Source organism: Calonectris borealis, chromosome 6 (genome assembly GCF_964195595.1).
Source record: "Calonectris borealis chromosome 6, bCalBor7.hap1.2, whole genome shotgun sequence".
Taxonomy (NCBI): Eukaryota; Metazoa; Chordata; class Aves; order Procellariiformes; family Procellariidae; genus Calonectris; species Calonectris borealis.
Window position 1 is genome coordinate 27,979,944 of NC_134317.1, and position 19,643 is coordinate 27,999,586.

Here is a 19,643-nt window from a genome sequence, read left to right on the forward strand (position 1 = left end):
TGTATTATTTCTCTGCCTTTTCCCCAACCCAACCACATATAGTTTTTAAAAAAGCATGTATGAATATGAGTATGTGTACATAGTTTTAAAAAATGCTATCTTATTCTCAGACAAAAGGCTACAGTGTAGAGCAACAGAGAAGCAGACAAAAGGGAAGTAAGAGGACCTGAAAAAAATACTTTATACTCTGCTAAAGGGTTTGAATTCTACAGCTCAATTCCAGCTGTTCGTTGCACTATAAATAAAGATTCAAGGTGCTGTCAGCTTACACATTTGCATGTACGTCTATGTGCACACACAACTTTATAAAATGATACAGGCCTTTCCAATCAAGTCAAATGAAGTAACAGGAAAAAAAAGGGTATCTCCTACTGTAAGAAATTGGAACTGATCACTGAAAAAGCTCAGGCTTATAAAGGCTAATGCCTGAGATTTAATTTTTAAGTAGCACAAATGGTTCCCCAGAGCTGTGGAACATGCTAGGCTCATCCTTGATCCTTGGCTACATTATTGAACATGTTCTGTGAGATATCTCGTACTTGGATCTCTTTATTGACCTTAGTTTTGATTTTTCTTTTTGCTTTTTTCTTCTCCATGCCTGTGAATAATTGCAGAAGGTCCTTCTGCAACAGGTGTGGGACAATGCCGGAACCATTTTATTATGCTGTTTAATAGAATGTACGTCATAACGGAAAGATGAGTTAGAAGGATGCTCCTAACCAACTCTCTGTTAGTTGCTATTCCTAATCTGACTGTAGAGATATTTAAGAGGGTTTTCTCTCAGCTGATATTGAAGTCTGTCTCCCAGAAAGGTGGGGAAAAAGAGAACACCACAGACAGGATTCAGTTTCAGGTGGCTGGTTGAAGCTCAGGTCTTCCTCTGCTTGGATATGTAAGCAATGGGTCAGTAAATCCATCAGGACAAAATCCAGGGCTCAAGCATGGGCTTAAAATAGAAAGCATGGGTATTTTCATGTGAGTTGCAGAAACTCTGTACTGAACCTTTGGTCCTAAGCCTGCAATACTTTATACCTTGTAGAACCAGGCATCATTAAATTTTCTGTCTTATAAGCCAAATCTCAGGAACTGTTATATCCTGTAAAGCATGCAACTTCCTTCTGGGACTTAATTAATAAAAGTAATCTGTATTCAGATGGTTTTCTCACTGTTTTACTCAGTGTATTCATTGTTACTGCTCTATACTATAGCAATTACTTTTATCCATACAGCAATTCATATGTAAGAAACTTACTGAAGTAATTTGAATTTTGCAAAGTATAAAAGTGCATGTTCAGGCTCAGCAGGAATGGGCCATTCCGCTTATGATCTAAAATATTATTTCTAATCTACTAACGAGTTCAGTTAACTCAGTTCCAGACTCCCGACAGAGGTAGCTCTGTGAAGGACAAAGAACCTGTATTCTTTGGAGGGAACAAGGACAAATGTAACCACATAAGCTAATTCCAGCCCCCGTTACCATTTGACTCAATGATACACTGCTTCTGTTCCTTAAGAATTAGCTTCCCAGAAGCTGGAGAGACCTTCTTTGTGTGTTAAATGTTTTAGTGCAGATTTAGACTACAGAATGCTGGTCATGCTATTTAAAACGTGATTATCTTTGCAGTTTGCCATGCAAAAGAGTTTACTATGAAAGTACCAGTGGAGACTACAGTTTCTCTCTGCCACACAATAAATATCTTAATTAACAAATTATTTATTATGGGGAAATGTAAAAATTTAAAACAGCACTATACATAATATTTTCTAAGAAGCGGAGGTTCAGCCTATATCAGCATAAATTTAACACAAAGACCACCAGCTGCAAAAAATGCATCACTCTGAGTCTGAATTTCATGGAGACTGCATTAGTCAAAGGAAGAGAAATTAAAGACAAAATCAAACACTATAAACCAAAATGAAGAATATGGGGTATAAAATGCAAAACACTAAAAATAAGAGAATAGAAGTTGAAAAGTAGGTTTCATTAAAATAATTTCATTTTTAACTATTACTTATAGTATAAGTAACATGGGCAAGAAAATTTGTTTGTATGTCTACAAACATATACTTCAGAAATATAGCTATAGGTATGGAAAGATATACATAAACCATATGCTTAATGCATATTTATATAAGGAATGCTTCCAAAATTTGATAGGTTTACAAACTCACTTTGAGGTTGCATTGCAGAATAGAAGTATTCAATAAATTAGAACAAAGCAAGATACCTGCCTCAGGTTTGTTTGATTTCCTTTCTGACTTAGCACAGTGAAAAATCAGATTCTTCTGCAAAATGTTGGATGCAATAAATAACTAAGATTAAACATTGTTGTACATCAAGCTAGGGAAGAGGAAAAGCTTTATCCATATACTGAAGTAGAATTTTTGAAAATAAATAGTCACCATTATGAGGTCATAATGCCCCTGGGATTAAGAAAATAGCCCGAGGACTATGAAAAACTTCCAAACCCCCATAAAATTATATATGTTTATGTTCATTTAGGCAGTTTAATAATCCTGCTATTAAGTTCCATGAGGGCAATTCGCTGATTTAAATATTTGCTTAGAGTAAAAATAATGCACCTGTTGCTGCCAAAACCTATGTATTTTCAGGTGTACCAGTTTTCTCTGTGTATGAAATGTCTGTTACTTGTCTCAACGCTCCCACACAGAGCCAGAAAGACTGGATTCCTCCTTGTAACATACTATTCATTTCCACTGAGGCCTCAGTTTAGAAACTAAGTAAATCTCACATTATTTTCATAGTCCCAGTGCTACTACTGAGAAAGAGCTATGAATAAAATACCCATTTAATGACAGTGTTTGGGAGATGTATGGAAGGAATAATCAGTGGTTTATGTCCTTATCCCCTGTGCAGCTTTGGCACAGCTCCCATGGTTATTAATACAAAATACATGCTTAAGCTCTGACCACTGGTGGCAATACAATATCCCGTAACACAGAGGGGAGAGGACCGCGATCTTCCAAAGCTTCCTGAGCATGTGAGATGTGCCAACAAGATTTACGTTCAGAACAATTGCTGAAAAAGTAAATGTTATGCCTCTGTTGTGATAATATGAGCCCAAAGAGAAGTTTGTTGATCATTTCTTTTACCTGTCTCCCTAAGGACCTGTATCAATTTAACTACAAATATGACTATAAACTAATGTAAATCCACAAATCAACCCTTGATTCAATGTAAAAGAAACTTGATTAACTTCAGTCAGTCAGCAAAACTAATATAAGCACAGTGGTATATTAACTACCAGTATTTTAAAATATTTCATTTAAATTAATTCAGTTTTCTCACAAAGCCCAGGTCCCTTGGAAGTCACACAAGATGGTTTGCCGAAGTTTGCTCAGTTAAGCTTAATTTAACTGAATCTGTCAACATCTTCATGACACGTGAGCGCTTTTGAAGTCACTGAGATCCCTAATGCTTTTCAAGTTGTGTATTTAACTTGGGATCACTAGCAACACTTTTGAAAGTGTCCCTAAGAACTGTATTGTGGCTGAGAGGCTGCTCGGGTCATCTTTTTACAGAACTGGACATGCATGCACTCTAAGTGCAGGACAGCAGTATAAGTGATCCTGCCAACCTAGTCTGTAATATAATCTCTGAAAAATGGATCATTGGTACCAACTTTATTTGTTATTGTTTTCATTCTTTTGTTTTCAAATGGGTAGGCTTTCTATTGCCCAATAGTAGATGCTCCAAATTCCTGACTGGCCAGGTTTGGTGTGTGAATCACATACATCAAAGGAAAAGAAACAGGAAAAAGTTAGAGCAGTACTTTAAGCACCATATCACATATGCAGATTTGCAAGGGGGGTGGGAGGGAGACAGAGAGAGAGAGAGTTAGGTCCATGAAATAATCAGTACGATGGCAGACTTCTTAAATGTAGTATGGAACCCAGACATACACTGCATGCTCCAGCAGTATTGAAGAAGTTTTGGTAGACATCTTTACAAGACTTCAAAAAAAACTTAAAGAGACCAACACACTGAAATAAAAGCTGTAAGTTAGCTAGTTAACTTCAGTATAGTACATATCTTAAAATTCTTTCAAGAAGCCAAATACTCAGAACTTCTAATTTAATTGGAGTCAACCCACATTAAAGATGATTGCCAGTAATACTGCCAGTAACAATAATCATAAACAAAGCATAAAACATTATAAAATAAATCACAGCTTTTCATGAATTTATGTATTTACAGGCCAGATTATAATATTCTGACTCATCTCCATGAGCATTTCATTCCAAAACAACTCATTTTTTTCAGTGATACAGTCCTCAGCATGATTATCGGTATGTGGCCTGTGGGGGAAAGAAAATCCATTCTTCAGAAAATTCTTATGACTTTATACTGTGGACATTTGACAAGTGAGGGAGATGAGAACTAGGCAAACTCTCCGGACGATCGTTACATCTGACCTTTGGAATCTTACTTGCTTTAACCTTGTCACTAAAAGACCTAAGAGCCACATAGGATTCTTCTGATGTGCAGAGACCTCCAGTTCACGTCAGTTACAATTGCATGCAAAGATCGAATTTTTAAAATGTGATTTCCAACATCCTTTCCTTTTTTTTTTCCTCTCTCAGACTTACCTGGTTTCATCAATATAAACTGCCTCCAGCACAGATGCTGCATATTCAATATTCTTTTTTAAATCCACCACATTAATGTCACCCTTCTCCAGCTGCTTTACCAAGCATCTTAATCTGTGAAAAAGAAAATGAAAATATCAGTGCGTTGCTTATATAAAATTTTAGTGACTGCATTTTCTATTTGAAATATTGGAACCAACACAATAGCCAATGTAGAGGCAAGAGACCATCACTGCATCTCTTGTCTTTTTTTAAAAAAAATCTGGTTTTAGAATGCACATAACAATGACCAGTTGTATGTTTTTACAGCATGCTAAATTTGTAAGATCTATTAAAAAAAGGCATAAACATTCCAGTAAGTCAGAGAGGACTCAGTAACTACTATCAGAACGATTTTATATTAATTTGTGACATTACTATTATGCCTGAGTCTCTAATTTTGTTTAAATAATAAATAAAACTTTGCAAGTTGCCTTACTATAATTTTTCTGTGCTTAGAAGGTTGATTGTAATTTTTTAATATCCACTATATACTGATTTTGCTTCATTTAAATGTCTTTAATTTTTATTTAGGCCTCCAGTATGTTTTTGCTGCAGAATTTGTATTTCTTATTAGCATGAGCTAATGTGGAGCTCCATTGTTTCGGAGTTTACAGAAAATTCATCATTATATCAGAAGAAAGGTGGTGCATATGGCATTAGGAAAATCCAAATATTTTCCCAAGTGTGCTTTTACTATTAATTGTGAGAACATTCTTTTACATTACAAACATGGATACGCCCAAAGGGGGTTTTGTAATGCGTCAAGTCATGCCTCTGTAGCAACACACTTATACAGATAAACTTACTTGAATACCAGAGTTTTCCTAAACTCTCTGAAGAGAAGAACACTTCTGACACTGCTCAACTTAACCATACAGAGTAGTCACAGCACTGGAGTGAAATGAAAACCTTATCAGTAACTGTGTAGAGCTGTGACTAAATGGATACTTAAAGAATTATGGGCATTTTCCTTCTTTCTGTGCTATATCTCTGAGTTGAAATAATCTACAATTTTGTATCATGTAAGATAAAGATTTCTGTAATTAAAGATACGTCATTATTTTAACACAACTTTCATGAAATAATCTTTTTTATGTGTATGAAATGTGAAAAAATTGTGTGAAACAAGCATTTAGTTAAAAAGTGGATTGAAATTGAGTCAGCACTAAGTTGACTTTACTTTCAGAAAACAATCATATTTATGATGTGAAAGAGCATATATAAAAATGTACAATATATTATATAATAATGTTATATATACCATATATTATTTTTATTGGGCATATACAATATTTGATTGGACCAAATTAAAAGGTATGAATTAAAAAAAAATGCAGTAATATTCAAAACAAATCTCTCATAAACTTGGAAAATACTGTTCCATCATAAAACCCCTTTCATGTTTTTTCTTTATATCTATTTGGCCTAAGTATAATTATGTCCAAGCCTGCAAGGATAATTTTAGCAAATGGAGTTTTAAGACCAGCCTCCTCAGTTCTCCAAAGTCTTAATTCAATTCAAATTAGCATAGAACATAATACAAACAAGGCTCTTAGCAACCATATTTACTTGGTATTTTACACAGTGCATTGCATATCAATGGAATGGAAAATTCAGTGTTAAAAATTTTTCTCAGAGAAGTGAAGTGGGCGGATGAAATACTATGGGAGTGCATCTCCTACACAGAAATAACCTTATGCATGGGGAGGCAGTTCCAGTATATAACTCCTTCCACTTCAGAGGTACCTATAGACTGAAGAAGCTAATTCATAGACACTCACCTTGCAGTACCCAATGCACGCATTATAACTCTCCCGTGATGTCTGCTCCTCAGCAATGCACACAAACACACATACAACCCCTACTGAGCACCAACGCCAAAATGCCCAGGTGAGTCTGTCAGCATCGTTGCCACTACTTGCAAATAGCCATAGGGCGGTTCTACCACCTGCACTGTTCCCTCCGAGTTTGACTGAGCATGTCTCCAAATCGCACTTTCCAAAGTGGAAGCATAAATGAATTTAAAAATGCAACATTTCACAGTGGGAGGCCAGGTTATGGTAGAACAATATTAGCTCAAAATGGCTTCAAATCCTATGATTTCCTGTGGTTCTACGTTTTCTCAGGGCATAGACCAGATGAAAGATACGTGGAATCATTTTTATGCTTGCAGGAGGAAAGGAGTCCCTGGGGGAGCCTTTAAGCCACAATGACCTTGCAATGACGCTGCATAGGTGGCAGTCAACCAATGTAACTCTCCCTATAGTTATAGTTCCTATTCTAGGAGGAATGCAGAACACAGTAACAGACCAGGCAATTTGGAAAAGCTGCTCAGGCAAAGTCAAAGTGATTCTGAAGAGGTTGCAGAATCATAAAAGCACAAAATCTGTAATATTTAATGATGACCAGTGACCTTGTCATCTCATGCATCCATGCTTTGTGGAGATGTCCTCAACAGTGTCTGTAGCTGACTCAGTGCAGATCTATCATAGAACCATGGGATAATTTTGGTTGCAAAGGACCTCCACCTGATCCAAGATCTTGCTCAAAGCAGGGCCAACCTCAAAGTTAGATATAACTTCAAAGTTAGATCAAATTTCTCAGGGGCATTTCCACTCAAGTTTTAAATGCATGGAGATTTCACAAACTCTCCGGGCAACCAGTTTCAATGTTTAACCAGCCTCACGGTGGATTATTTTCCCCAATATCTAATTGGAATGTCCTTTGTGGCAACTTGTGCCCAGTGGTCCCCAACCTCTGCTGTGCACTTCAAAGAAAAATCTGGCTCTATCTACGGTACAATTTCCCACTGGAAGCTGGACACAGCAAAAAAATCCCTCCATAGTGTTGCTGATCAGACACTTGTCAGGTGTTAATCATGAGGTCCACCCCAAAAGTTAGAAGAATGGACTTCCATTGCAGCAAAATTAAGTAGGTTATAACAGCAGATGAATGGTCTGTATACACTCAACATATTATGCATTAAAGCGAAAGAGTCACAGAGTTTAAGAGCTGACATTTCAGTAATGAAACTGACATTTTAGTAACGAATAAATATGTCAATTTGTAAGACAAACCAACAAGTGTTAAAATACTGATAGCCCAGCATTCCACAAAACAAAGAAATTTGTAAAAAGGACAAGGAAAAGTAATAAAAAAGCATTATTACTCCAGCTGTATTGGGCAGGATTTTTATTTATTTGTTTGTTTTATTTTAATGAAGTGTGATAAATTGAAAACAAACATGAGAAAAACCATTAGAAAATCTGAAATGCTACTTAAAATTGGAGCTAGTTGTATTACCCTGCCTGTGAACTGTGCTACTAAGAAATAGTAGACAGAAACAAGAAAAAAACGGAGGGGCTATTTTGTGAAGTAGAAAAATGGACTGTTTGAACTCTTCTAAGGTGCAAAGAAAACTGTATGCAGAGTTAATATGACACAACATGATAGAAAGAGATTATTTCTTTCTAGAAAAAGAAACAGATTATTTCTTTCAGGACAACTGAAAACCGCATTTTAAAACTAGAAGCCCCGGTCTGTAAGAGAGAAAGAGACATCTGCAATTAATAAAGGGAGTGGGTGGAGAACCATCTTCCGTCATATTGGGTAAACACCATGAACAGCGCTGTGGTATTAAACGCTTTCACGGACAATCCAAATGCACTCTGCTCCTACCTATTTTAACAGTGCTGTCTGTGAGGTTACCAGGACCAGTGCTTCCCTCACCTCCCTGTGCAGCTAATACCTATGTCCAACTGTGGGCAATAAGCTTTGAGGCCCACCCAGCAACACAGGCAAACCAGGAGAAAACGAGGATTTTACTAGCAGGCGAAGCAGTATGTTCTTGATTAACAATATCAAAATCACGACTCAACTGTTCCCTCCTTCCTCATTAAAATTCTCTACTTACCCCATATTTGAATTAAAGCTTTGATAAATCTACGGTAACTTTCAGGGGTTGTACCAAATTAACGGAGTATAGATTTTAGTTATTTGAGAAGTCTTCCTATGACAGTTTCATTTAACTACAGGGAAAAAAAGGAAGATACGGAATCAGTGATTAAAAAAGACTTTTTGCAATATCATAATGAGAAAATGTTTTCTTCTATGGAATCAAGCGAAGTTCAACAAGAGAAATATGTTTGGAAATACTGAATAATTGTCCTAAACACAGATTAAAAAGATAACAAAGAAAGGTGCCAGGGGTGGGATTATTTAAGAAGGGAGATCGTAAGGTTTGACTGAGAGGCAGATGAGTTGGACAATTTCAATTTCAGATTTTAAAGACTGCCTCTTCTTTTGCAAGGGAAAATTACCAGTGATCACTGAGAATAAATGAGAGTTAAAGATTCAGCTTAACAGTCTTCAAGAACCAGAAGAGGAAAATTTAGCCTGACGTTAACTTCTGAACCTGAGAAAAAGACCCTGTGTCTGCTTTCCCAAAGACTGCCTTTATCTGCCATCTGATCAAGCCCCACCATCGAGCACTGCAAAGAAACAGCTTTCTAACTTACACATCTGGACTTCACTTAAAACTGTTTTGGAAACTTTGTACAAAAAATGCTGGCTTTTGCCACAGATCCTATTAAAGGGGAAGTGAAATGAACTGTAAAAAGTAAACTGTAATCTAACCCTGCTTCCTATTCTACTTTGAAATTAATGGAAGTCACTGTTGAAGGATGGGCAATGAACACACGGATAATTCTTTGAAAATAATAAACACATGCTAATGCTAATTACAGAGAAATAGTTATTCATATTAATATTCAATAATCACAATGCCAGTTTAAAAATTATCTGTGTTGGTTAAGTCAACTCCAATTACAAGTTGTAAATCATTATGTTCCCATGAACTAATTGAGAAAAGCCTAGCTCTGTGCCAAATGTATTACTTCCCTGAAAAGATTATGAGCAAATACTGACAACGTGTTAAAAAGTTTAAGGACAGAACAAATGATTATTGTCTGTAAACAATTGTTTCATGTTTTGTTTGGACTATTTAATATTGAATTGTAATTAAGTGGATAATCGTAATCTTTATTATACAAGTGATTTGACCCTCTAAATGAACATCACAAACTAAAAATGGGCTGATACATAATGTGAAATTATGTAAGGAGGAGGAGAGTAACCATATTCTGACAATATGGTTAGTCACAGTTTAAGCACCACTAGTTTTTAAAAACTTTGGGGAAGTGGGAAATTTTCTTCTAAAACTATTTAGAATTAAAACTAGAAACTGTTTTTGCTACCTGTAGTGATTCTCGTAACAGTCAGTTGAATAATTTTCACAACCTGTAGAAAGCATTGCTCACCCAGTAGTTCCTCAGCTTTCAAAAGCAGAAGTTATATCCTCACTCAAACATGAACACTCTGAAAAAGGGCCAATATCCAGGAATTCCAAATCATTAACAATAAGAAGTTCAGCTCATCTATTTAAAACAGTCCAACTCCAGAATCCAAGTTGGTTTACATACCTACACATTTGAGATTCAGGAAAATATTTGAATTAGGAGAAATCCAAATTGGGAATAGCAAAACTTCACCTTGGAAAAGTCACAACAAAAAACCCATATCACTATTTCACTTGAATTCTAAAATTCCCTACATAAATTGCCCAAATTCAAATTATTTTTATGTGAATTGGTATCATTTGAATTTTACACTTTTCTATTAAGAACATGCATGTATAAAATAAATCTTTATCTAAATATATCAGTTCCCCCAACAAATACTTTAAAATAATGTAGATCAGAAATAAAAAACAAATTGTAATAATAACAATCAACCATGCACAAAGTCCATGATCTCACTTTTTCAAGTAAAAAATCATAAAATACAGATGACTAAAGATCTCTTAGTATGACAAAGGATATAATTCCTTTTTTGTGTTTTCTGCAAGATGGAAGATAAATACTGACTATGAAAAAGGAAAATCCCAGATACAGTTGTAATATTTGTAATACATGGCTATAAAAGACTAGACGTAATCATATAAATGGATGAGAAATACTGGAGAAATATCTACAATATGGAAATAAAGATTCAGGAGTGATCCCTTCGGGTAGCCACTCCTGCTCCCTTGCTCCTACCCGCAGTTATAAAGTGGCCAACTAACATGGCTTCAAAATGGCTAACTTTTACGTCAAGTTTTTTTACATTATGTTAGGGAAAAATATGCCAACATTTTGGTAGTCAAGGCAAGACCAGCATGTCAATGGAGAGCAAGGATTAGAACCAATCTCTTTACTCAGACCTTAATGTGCGTTTCACTTGCCTGACATCATAAAAAATGCAGTTTTAAATGCAGTTACCTAATATTTCTTCTAATTAGAGGTGCTGCCTCTCAATAAATTCTGATACTGAGAAATGCAAGAAAGATATATCACATTTTCAGTGCTGCAAATGTGTTTTATGAAATTACTTCTCAGGCGCCGCTGTGTCTGAGCATATGCACAGGAAGCCTTGTGGTTGCTAAGGGTTTCACGAATCACATTCATTTCATGATTATTTTAAGCACTGTGAGTGGTACACACTGATCTGTAACTGATTCAGTCATTAGAAAATAAATATTGAATATGCTGGTAATTCAGCCAACACTTTGATATACCAAAACTTCAATCTCATATTGAAGAATTAAAATAGTTCTGCAGCTATATAACACACACTGAAACTTACACTTTCTTAATGATAAAACTCTGCATTTTCAAGGTGATAGAATTGCCTTGGCTGTTTAGATATTGATCATGTTTATGCAAGATGAAGTGGTTTTCCTTCAGGCAGGCATTCTCTATTAGGCTTCAATTCATTTTCCCTTACTCATCCTACATATTTTCATATTATTTAGCACTCTAATACTGTATAAATATTACCCTTTGGGTCTCATTTAGTAATAGTAGGTTCAAATGTGTTTAAAGGCCTAATCAAAATTCAGTCAAAATTCCCAAGTTTTCTTTAGCACCTAGCTGAAATCACAGAAAGCCATGGAGTATTACAGTTTCCACCTGAAACCATAAACTGATTCAAGCTCTCTAAAGCATTTTTGAATTTTTGCATAATTCTCAACAAACCTGATCAAACAAATTGCAAGTTCCTGAGAAGCCCTAGTGTCTTAACCTCAGTAAAACTAAAGCTCTGCTCTTTGCAGCTATGTAACCTTTCACCATCATCTCCATCATCACTACCTGCTGCTCTGGAGAGTCGCCCCAGAAGAGGAGGATCATCTGGGATCCTGTTCCTGCTGCTTTTCCCTGCTCTCTCCCCCGGTTATTCATTCTTCCCCAAAAGTAACTTTCACCGTTAGAGTCAATGTATGTCATCAGCACATGTTCTCACACATGTGAATTTCTCTCACCTTCCTTTGTGCACACCCAAGATACGGAATGAAATCTATTTCAGCCAAGGTTTAAGTGTCTTTCAAACTTTTCTCTCGCTTCTGCTAACGAACCATCATCAAGGCTAATTTGGTTCCCATGTTCAATTGCTTTCCAGGTTGAAGCTTAATTAAAAAATCCTCCAGCTTCAAATTACTTACTATGTACATACATTCAGGTGTTTTATCTGTCTTCTATTAGATCCAACAAGTAACCAACTAGTCTTTCCTTACCCTAAACTCTATGACTGTTTCTATTGCCTCAATGTCCATTTCCATTATCTGATATTCCCATTTCACAATCAACCCATAAAATCAAAAACAAATAATGCACAATCTATAGGACTGATCTGTAAATTGCAAATTATCCTTCTAATGGCTTTTGCTGAATGTTTACTTTTGTCTGAAGATTGACATTTGACCTATAAGATTCCCCTGAATTGTATATACATTATATAGAGTGCTAGCTAAAGCTATTTCATCTTGAAATTGCCAAATACTTGAACAGTCTGCATGTCTCAAAGTCTTCATCACAATCTAGTTAAATTCACTATCAACAACAAGCTGGGAAATCAAACGTAAACTCATCACCTGCCAAAAGTCATGCTTGAAGATGATAGAAGACTTTCAGTACATCTTACTTGCTGGAGCTAATGCAATAAACACACTGGAAAGCAGCTTTGAGCACAGTAATAGAAGCAGCTGCTAAAAGGCAGAAGTTAAGCCTCTAAATCTTCCAAAACAGTCCCCTCCATTATTTAAAAAAAAAATACTCCATGGCAGAAGAAGGATATTTCTAAATAGAACACCTCATACTCACATTCGAGTGTTGGATCTGCATTCCAGCAAGAAACTTGTATCCAAACCTCCATACCACTGGAAATTATCAAAGGAGCATAGGCCTGGCACATCTTACTGTCTGTGCTTCAGAGGAACTCTCTTAGCCCTACCTCACAGCTCCCAGTCATCACAACTGCATCTCCCATACTTGTAAGAAAGATTATGACCTACTTCTGCCCCAGAGATGGTCACAGAGTCATGGGAGATGTTTGCTGTTTTAAAAGAGTTCCTGCTAGAAGGCATTTCTCCAGATGACAGTATTATGCCACAATCGCTCTCCCCTTCATATGATCCAGGCTGTTTGAATATGATTGTGATGCACTAAATATTCGATCTCATCACACAACTCAGCAAATGGAGTCTCTCTTGTCAGCAACTAGATAAATTTAATGGTCTGAAAATGTTTGTCTTCTCCCTCTCGTGTTCCCTCTGCTGCCTAGTACTGCTAGAAACTATATTTTGCTTTAGTTACTCTTGAAACTCATAGATGAGATAGTATCTTCCCATGCAGTGGTATCTTATCAACTTATCAATTACCACAGAATGATAAGGGTTTGGAAACGGATCTCTCATTACTCTTTCTTTTATTCTGTCTCTCCTCTCCTTCACCCTGAAGTCCTTGGTATACCCATCCTGAATCAACATGCTGAATATCTCCTTCATTCCTTGGGACCAGAAAATCTGGATTGAAGGATGTTGATATTCGCCCTTTGAAAACAGCATGCAAAGAGGTAGAAAGGCCTTTTAGAAACATTAAGAACAAGCTATCATATAGAAAGTCAACTGATGTTCTTTCATTTAAGACTGCATTAACCAGAACTGGTAGCTTTGTACTGAAAATATTTTCTAGACTGCTACTAAGAAAATATGTTGCTGTCATTGTGAAGGCTTTTGAAAGCCCTTTTGGTGCAATTTCAGCAATTGTTAAGGACAGAAGATTGGCAAGTGTTCGGCACTAAAAATAGTATCATTGCCCAGTGATGAAAGAATCTTCATCTATGACACTTGAGTGATACATGAGTATCTTCTTCTCTACTTGATAAAGTCACATATGAGCAAACAACCCAGGAAATGTCCTTCATTAACATTAAAATAACAACACTTTGTTCTGTGATTTCTCTGTGGAATCAAACTACATTAAATACTATATATTCTGTACATAATTAACAATTTGATTTCCCCAAGATAGAAATTAGAACCAGGACAGAATTTCCTTGCTGCATACCACAGGTCAACATATATAAATGTGTTCTGGCAACTTTTAAATTTGTTTCATTAATAGTTACAGATTTTTTGAGACATCAAGCTGTTGAATCTGGGTCCTGGTAAGTAATCTGGGTCCTCTGTGCTTATTTACAAATGATTTTGTATTTATTTCTGACCTGTTGACTTCCATGGGCAGAGCATAAAATACAGTACCGTTTGGTTGCTTAGAGTGCCATCTTCCATTCCATTTCTCTCAACACACATAGAACTTATCACTGATGTTATATTAAGTCAAGAGAGGCTACAGAAGGACCTATATAAAAATGTATTACAGAAGAAAAGTTTTTTGACATTGCAGTCCCTTGTATTCAGTCTAAGAACATGGTCAGACATGGTGCCCCAGCTCTCTCTCTGTGCCCCATTCCATCCCCTTTTTTCTAGAAATTATTGCCCCCCCCAAATCTGACCACACAAGTGCATGTGTAACAATATGTCTTCAACCTGATGCTGCCAAAACAATCTGATTCGCCTTCAAGATATTTTACACTAGGGGGATTTCTACTGAACTCTTTCCACAGAACAAGATTAGGGTCATGTGTATGTGCAGTTATGCTATCAGATGAATCAGGGCAGTTGGTTCAGCTGGCCTACCAGTTCAACATAACAACCAACATAACGACCAACATAATCCTACTTCAATCCAAGCTCTAACTTCTCATTTGGTTTAGAAGTCCTACTGTCCTACTTTTAATTAAACTTAAACACTTGAAGTATCATAATATAAAAGTTATACTTTTAATATACAATCACACCTTCCAGATGGGATGACAGAGCCAATTTATCTTGAATTCTGTTTTTAAAGTGTATCTTGGGTTCTGAGGAACGAAGTACAGATCTCTATTTGTTGCGATAAAATTGTGAAGTGTAAAAAATAGAAATATTTCCATTACAAACTACTACAGACTATTGAATAAAATATTACAATACATTTAAGAGCTACCTTAGTCTGTCTAAAATTTTGTAGAAAAAATACCACCACCTTAATTCAGATGTCTTTTTTACTGAATAATTAATGGCTTCAACAAATCTATTTCCACTAAAAGAATTTTTCATTCAAAAGACAGAGCAAGACATAAATGCTTTAGCACAACAGCTGTAGTAATTACAGTACAATTTTGCTTTAAAATCATTACCATCCCAGTGGTTCTGAAGAAAGGATATAGTATATGTAATGTATATGACAATGTAAAAATATGAACAAGGCTTTTATTTAAAATTGCAATACTGCAATTAAAATGAAGAAAACAGAAAAAATTAGGAGATGCTAGAATCCAGCACTCTATGCTATGTGCGAAACTGACTTCTGGCATTTGGAATTGTTAAAAATAAATGTTCTGCTGAAGAATTACCAAATCAAAGTACTTCAAAGTAGGTCTTGGTAATGAGAAGTAGAACATTAGAAAAGCTTAAACATACTTGAGAGTGGTATAAATGTTTAAAAGAGGAAAGAATCAAGCAGGTGAACTTCTCCCCTATATTCTTTAAGAATGATCATAAGTAGGATGAAAATTAACATGACCATTCTTATTTACACATGTGAGCTTGATCTAGGATTTGTCTACATGAGAAACTAAATTTGAATTAAGGTGAGGAAAGAAACTGAAATTCACTATCTGTCCTTGCATAGCTCCAACTTTAAATACTTCAGGATGAGTGGAACTAAACAGAAACAAATCCCTGGAGCTCATCAGGAAGAATATTTCAAAAAAATTTATCCTTGAACAATATCACATTAAACTCCTTACCTAGCATATAGTATATCTAGGCTATACGCATATTGGTTTTGGTTCTGGAAACAGTTGTGACAGGAATTGTAGCAAACCAAATAAAAAATCATTTGTAGTCAATGCCTGGTATACAGCTGACATTTTCCTCAGCCTGCGAAGTGCCTGGCACATCAATAGACAGGTCTCAGGCTTTGTAGGTCTGGGAAGGTAAACTGGATTAGAGGCCTTCCTTAGTTGCTGGTGTTTCTTTTTCCTTAATTCATGCTACCCGTAAGAGTTTCCCCTATTTCTTCCACATTTAATAAAAACAGACTAATAGACTGTGAAAGCATTATGCAGAAAGAAGCAAACTGCAGGCTTACTCTAATCTAGAGGACACCATAATCTAGAAGACAGCGTTTTCCTACAGCATTCTCCTGGAGAAACTGGCTGGTCATGGCTTGGACGGGTGTACTCTTCACTGGGTAAAAAACTGGCTGGATGGCCAGGCCCAAAGAGTGGTGGTGAATGGAGTTAAATCCAGTTGGCGGCTGGTCACCAGTGGTGTTCCCCAGGGCTCAGTATTGGGGCCAGTTCTGTTTAATATCTTTATCGATGATCTGGATGAGAGGATCAAGTGCACCCTCAGTAAGTTTGCAGATGACACCAAGTTGGGCAGGAGTGTTGATCTGCTCGAGGGTAGGAAGGCTCTGCAGAGGGACCTGGACAGGCTGGATCGATGGGCCGAGGCCAACTGTATGAGGTTCAACAAGGCCAAGTGCCGGGTCCTGCACTTCGGCCACAACAACCCCAGGCAACGCTACAGGCTTGGGGAAGAGTGGCTGGGAAGCTGCCCGGAGGAAAAGGACCTGGGGGTGTTGGTCGACAGCCAGCTGAATATGAGCCGGCAGTGTGCCCAGGTGGCCAAGACCAATGGCATCCTGGCTTGTATCAGAAACAGTGTGGCCAGCAGGAGTAGGGAGGTGATTGTGCCCCTGTACTCGGCACTGGTGAGGCCGCACCTCGAATACTGTGTTCAGTTCTGGGCCCCTCACTACAAGAAGGACATGGAGGTGCTGGAGCGCGTCCAGAGGAGGGCAATGAAGCTGGTGAAGGGCCTGGAGCACAAGTCTTATGAGGAGCGGCTGAGGGAACTGGGGTTGTTTAGCCTGGAGAAGAGGAGGCTGAGGGGAGACCTCATCGCACTCTACAACCACCTGAAAGGTTGTAGCAAGGTCTCTTCTCCCAAGTTACAAGCGACAGGACAAGAGGAAATGGCCTCAAGTTGCGCCAAGGGAGGTTGAGATTAGATATTAGGAAAAATTTCTTTACTGAAAGAGTGGTCAGGCCTTGGAACAGGCTGCCCAGGGAAGTGGTTGAGTCTCCATCCCTGGAGGTATTTAAAAGAGGTATAGATGTGGTGCTTAGGGAAGTGGTTTAGTGGTGGACTTGGCAGTGCTAGGTTAACAGTTGGACTTGATGATCTTAAAGGTCTTTTCCAACGTAAATGATTCTATGATTCTATGATGGGACAGGCCACTATCCTTTCCACAGAACTGCCTGGGTTCTTCTCTACTGCACTCAGGACTTTGATGAGTTTGGGTCCTTCTTCTTACACCTCCCACAAAGTGCTTTAACTCATCTGTCCCAATAAGACATACTAACCCCAACTGCTGTTCACGTTGTCTTGCCTTGGTATTAAACCAACCTGATTATCAGCCTATTCACTAAAAAGTGACAATATTTTCATAGCTTCCAAATTGTTGATGTTCCAGGTTTGAAGTGGATCATCCCCCAGAAGGTGTAGTCCAGAATCTATCACCAAAAGTGTTACTTTTGTCTTGTTCTCTTTAAACTGAGAAAATTTAGCAAACATAGACTGTAATTCACCTCCAAGATATTATTTTAATCTTTTGTTCCTCATCATATATGTAGCTGACTGTAATTTGCCTGCTTATATACACTTTACACATATAAGCAGATTAGATTGAAAATTCAGAACCTAGTGCTCAAACTGATCATGACAATATTCAAAGAACATTCATGATCAAAATAACATGGAAATTATATTCATACATCAAGAATTTTGCAGCAGATAACATTTTACTTAACATCTCTGTATCTCCAGGTGAAAGAAAACGTAACACAAAAGATATCTTTCAGCCCAAACGGATTACAGTATAATTTTTCAGAATATGTCATGTTTCCTACAGAAGAGATACATTTGCTTCTTTATTTTAGAAAGAATGTTCTTTAATTAATTAGCACTCAGTTCTAAGGAGCTATACCATTGTACAACCGGCTCTGCTAACTAGAGCATTAGAGCCAGCATCCTTTCCTAAGGCAAAGTACATGGCCTGTGCCTTATAAAGCACCTCTTGTGCTCTTATGGCAAAAAAACACTAAAAATAGTTCTCAGGCTTTCTGTCCAACACAATGACCATCTTTCTTAGTTGTTAAATGATGCACTGCTCCATTACTTTCTAAAAAAAGTCCTCCACTGATTTCAAAATTAACCACATAACTATATTCATCCTGCTATATTTAATTACTTGTGAAATTGCTTAGAAATGTTCTGTTTGTTATCTACACAAATACTATACCAGAAAGAGCTTTCAGCTGGAAAATTACTGGGCTTCTAAGCAAGCAGTGGTTTATAAGAAAATTTCAAAACCAGCTTTTAATAACATAAAATTCTGTTCTTAATGCCTGTGCCTTTCTAGGACTCAGAAATTAAAAACTGAATTCTTCATCTACTTGATCACAGTACAACATCCCTAAATGTACTCCTCTAGGGATGTGAAATCTAACCTGAAAAGTTCAGTTCCCTTATGGTCATGACAAACATAATTGCTAAATTGTGCTTCATTTTTCATAGCTCTACTGAATGAATCACTATCCTTCAGTCTCTCTGCCAAGTCTTGACATTCCTTTCAAGTAAGAACCTGGCTACATTTTAATTTCAAAATAGAAAACTACTAAAGTTCTTGATTCAATGTTATAAGATAATGTTTGTTTACACATTTACTAAGGATTTAGGAAAAGCTTGTGTGTATAAAAAATCAAAATAAGCAGTAAAACAGTTTGTTAGAAAGTGTAACTACATACTGTGATTTGCCTGTCATATTCTCAAACAATACATTGTTTTGTTTTCCATTGCTTTTCAGATTCTCCTATTGCAGCATATTTTTTATTGGAATCCCCAGTTTTGAAATCAAATCATTCACTTTAATCTAACATGGCATTACTCAGAGAAGTAAGCCAGTAGTTTGCCCAAGAAAAACAAGCCAGCTTTAATACAGTAGCGATCAATCCAGGTGTTGATTGCGAGGGAGTGCTTACCTGAATAAAGACCATAGAGAAATAGTAGAGCAAAGTATACAGGAGTTAAATTTCATGAAATTAATACAAATGAGAAAGTGCCTTGTTTAGTAGTCTCCTACCAATATATTGCTTTCACCTGCAGATATCTACATAATGTCTTGAGTATGCAGGGTAGGACGTTCTTGAATGGATAATGGTGAACGGAAAACTAAGTGCAATGCTAATTAACAGTTCAGTTCTGGTGAATGTGGTTTTGCATGTGTGACTTGGTCAAGCAAACCACAAAAATAAGAGTCAGGGTTAACAAGAGTGTTTACAGCCTGTTGACTGTGATCATTGGGATGAAAAGTCTCTAAGATTTTATTGCTATTAAGATTGAGAATAGTCACATTAGAGTGCAATTTCACCCTGGAAAGATAATGTGAAAATGACAGCGAATCAGATGGATATCACCTTTTTGGGAGGCCATCATCCTTTCC

The 19,643-nt window shown here is 36.8% G+C and overlaps 1 protein-coding gene across 1 annotated transcript in view; it reads right to left on the reverse strand.

The window, feature by feature from the left end:
- PDE1A (phosphodiesterase 1A) overlaps positions 1-19,643 on the reverse strand; it is a 156,025-nt gene that overhangs the window by 46,212 nt on the left and 90,170 nt on the right. Inside the window, exon 3 of the mRNA XM_075153375.1 lies at positions 4,612-4,725. Coding sequence (XP_075009476.1) covers positions 4,612-4,725 — 114 coding nt within the window. The remainder of the gene's footprint in view (positions 1-4,611; positions 4,726-19,643) is intronic.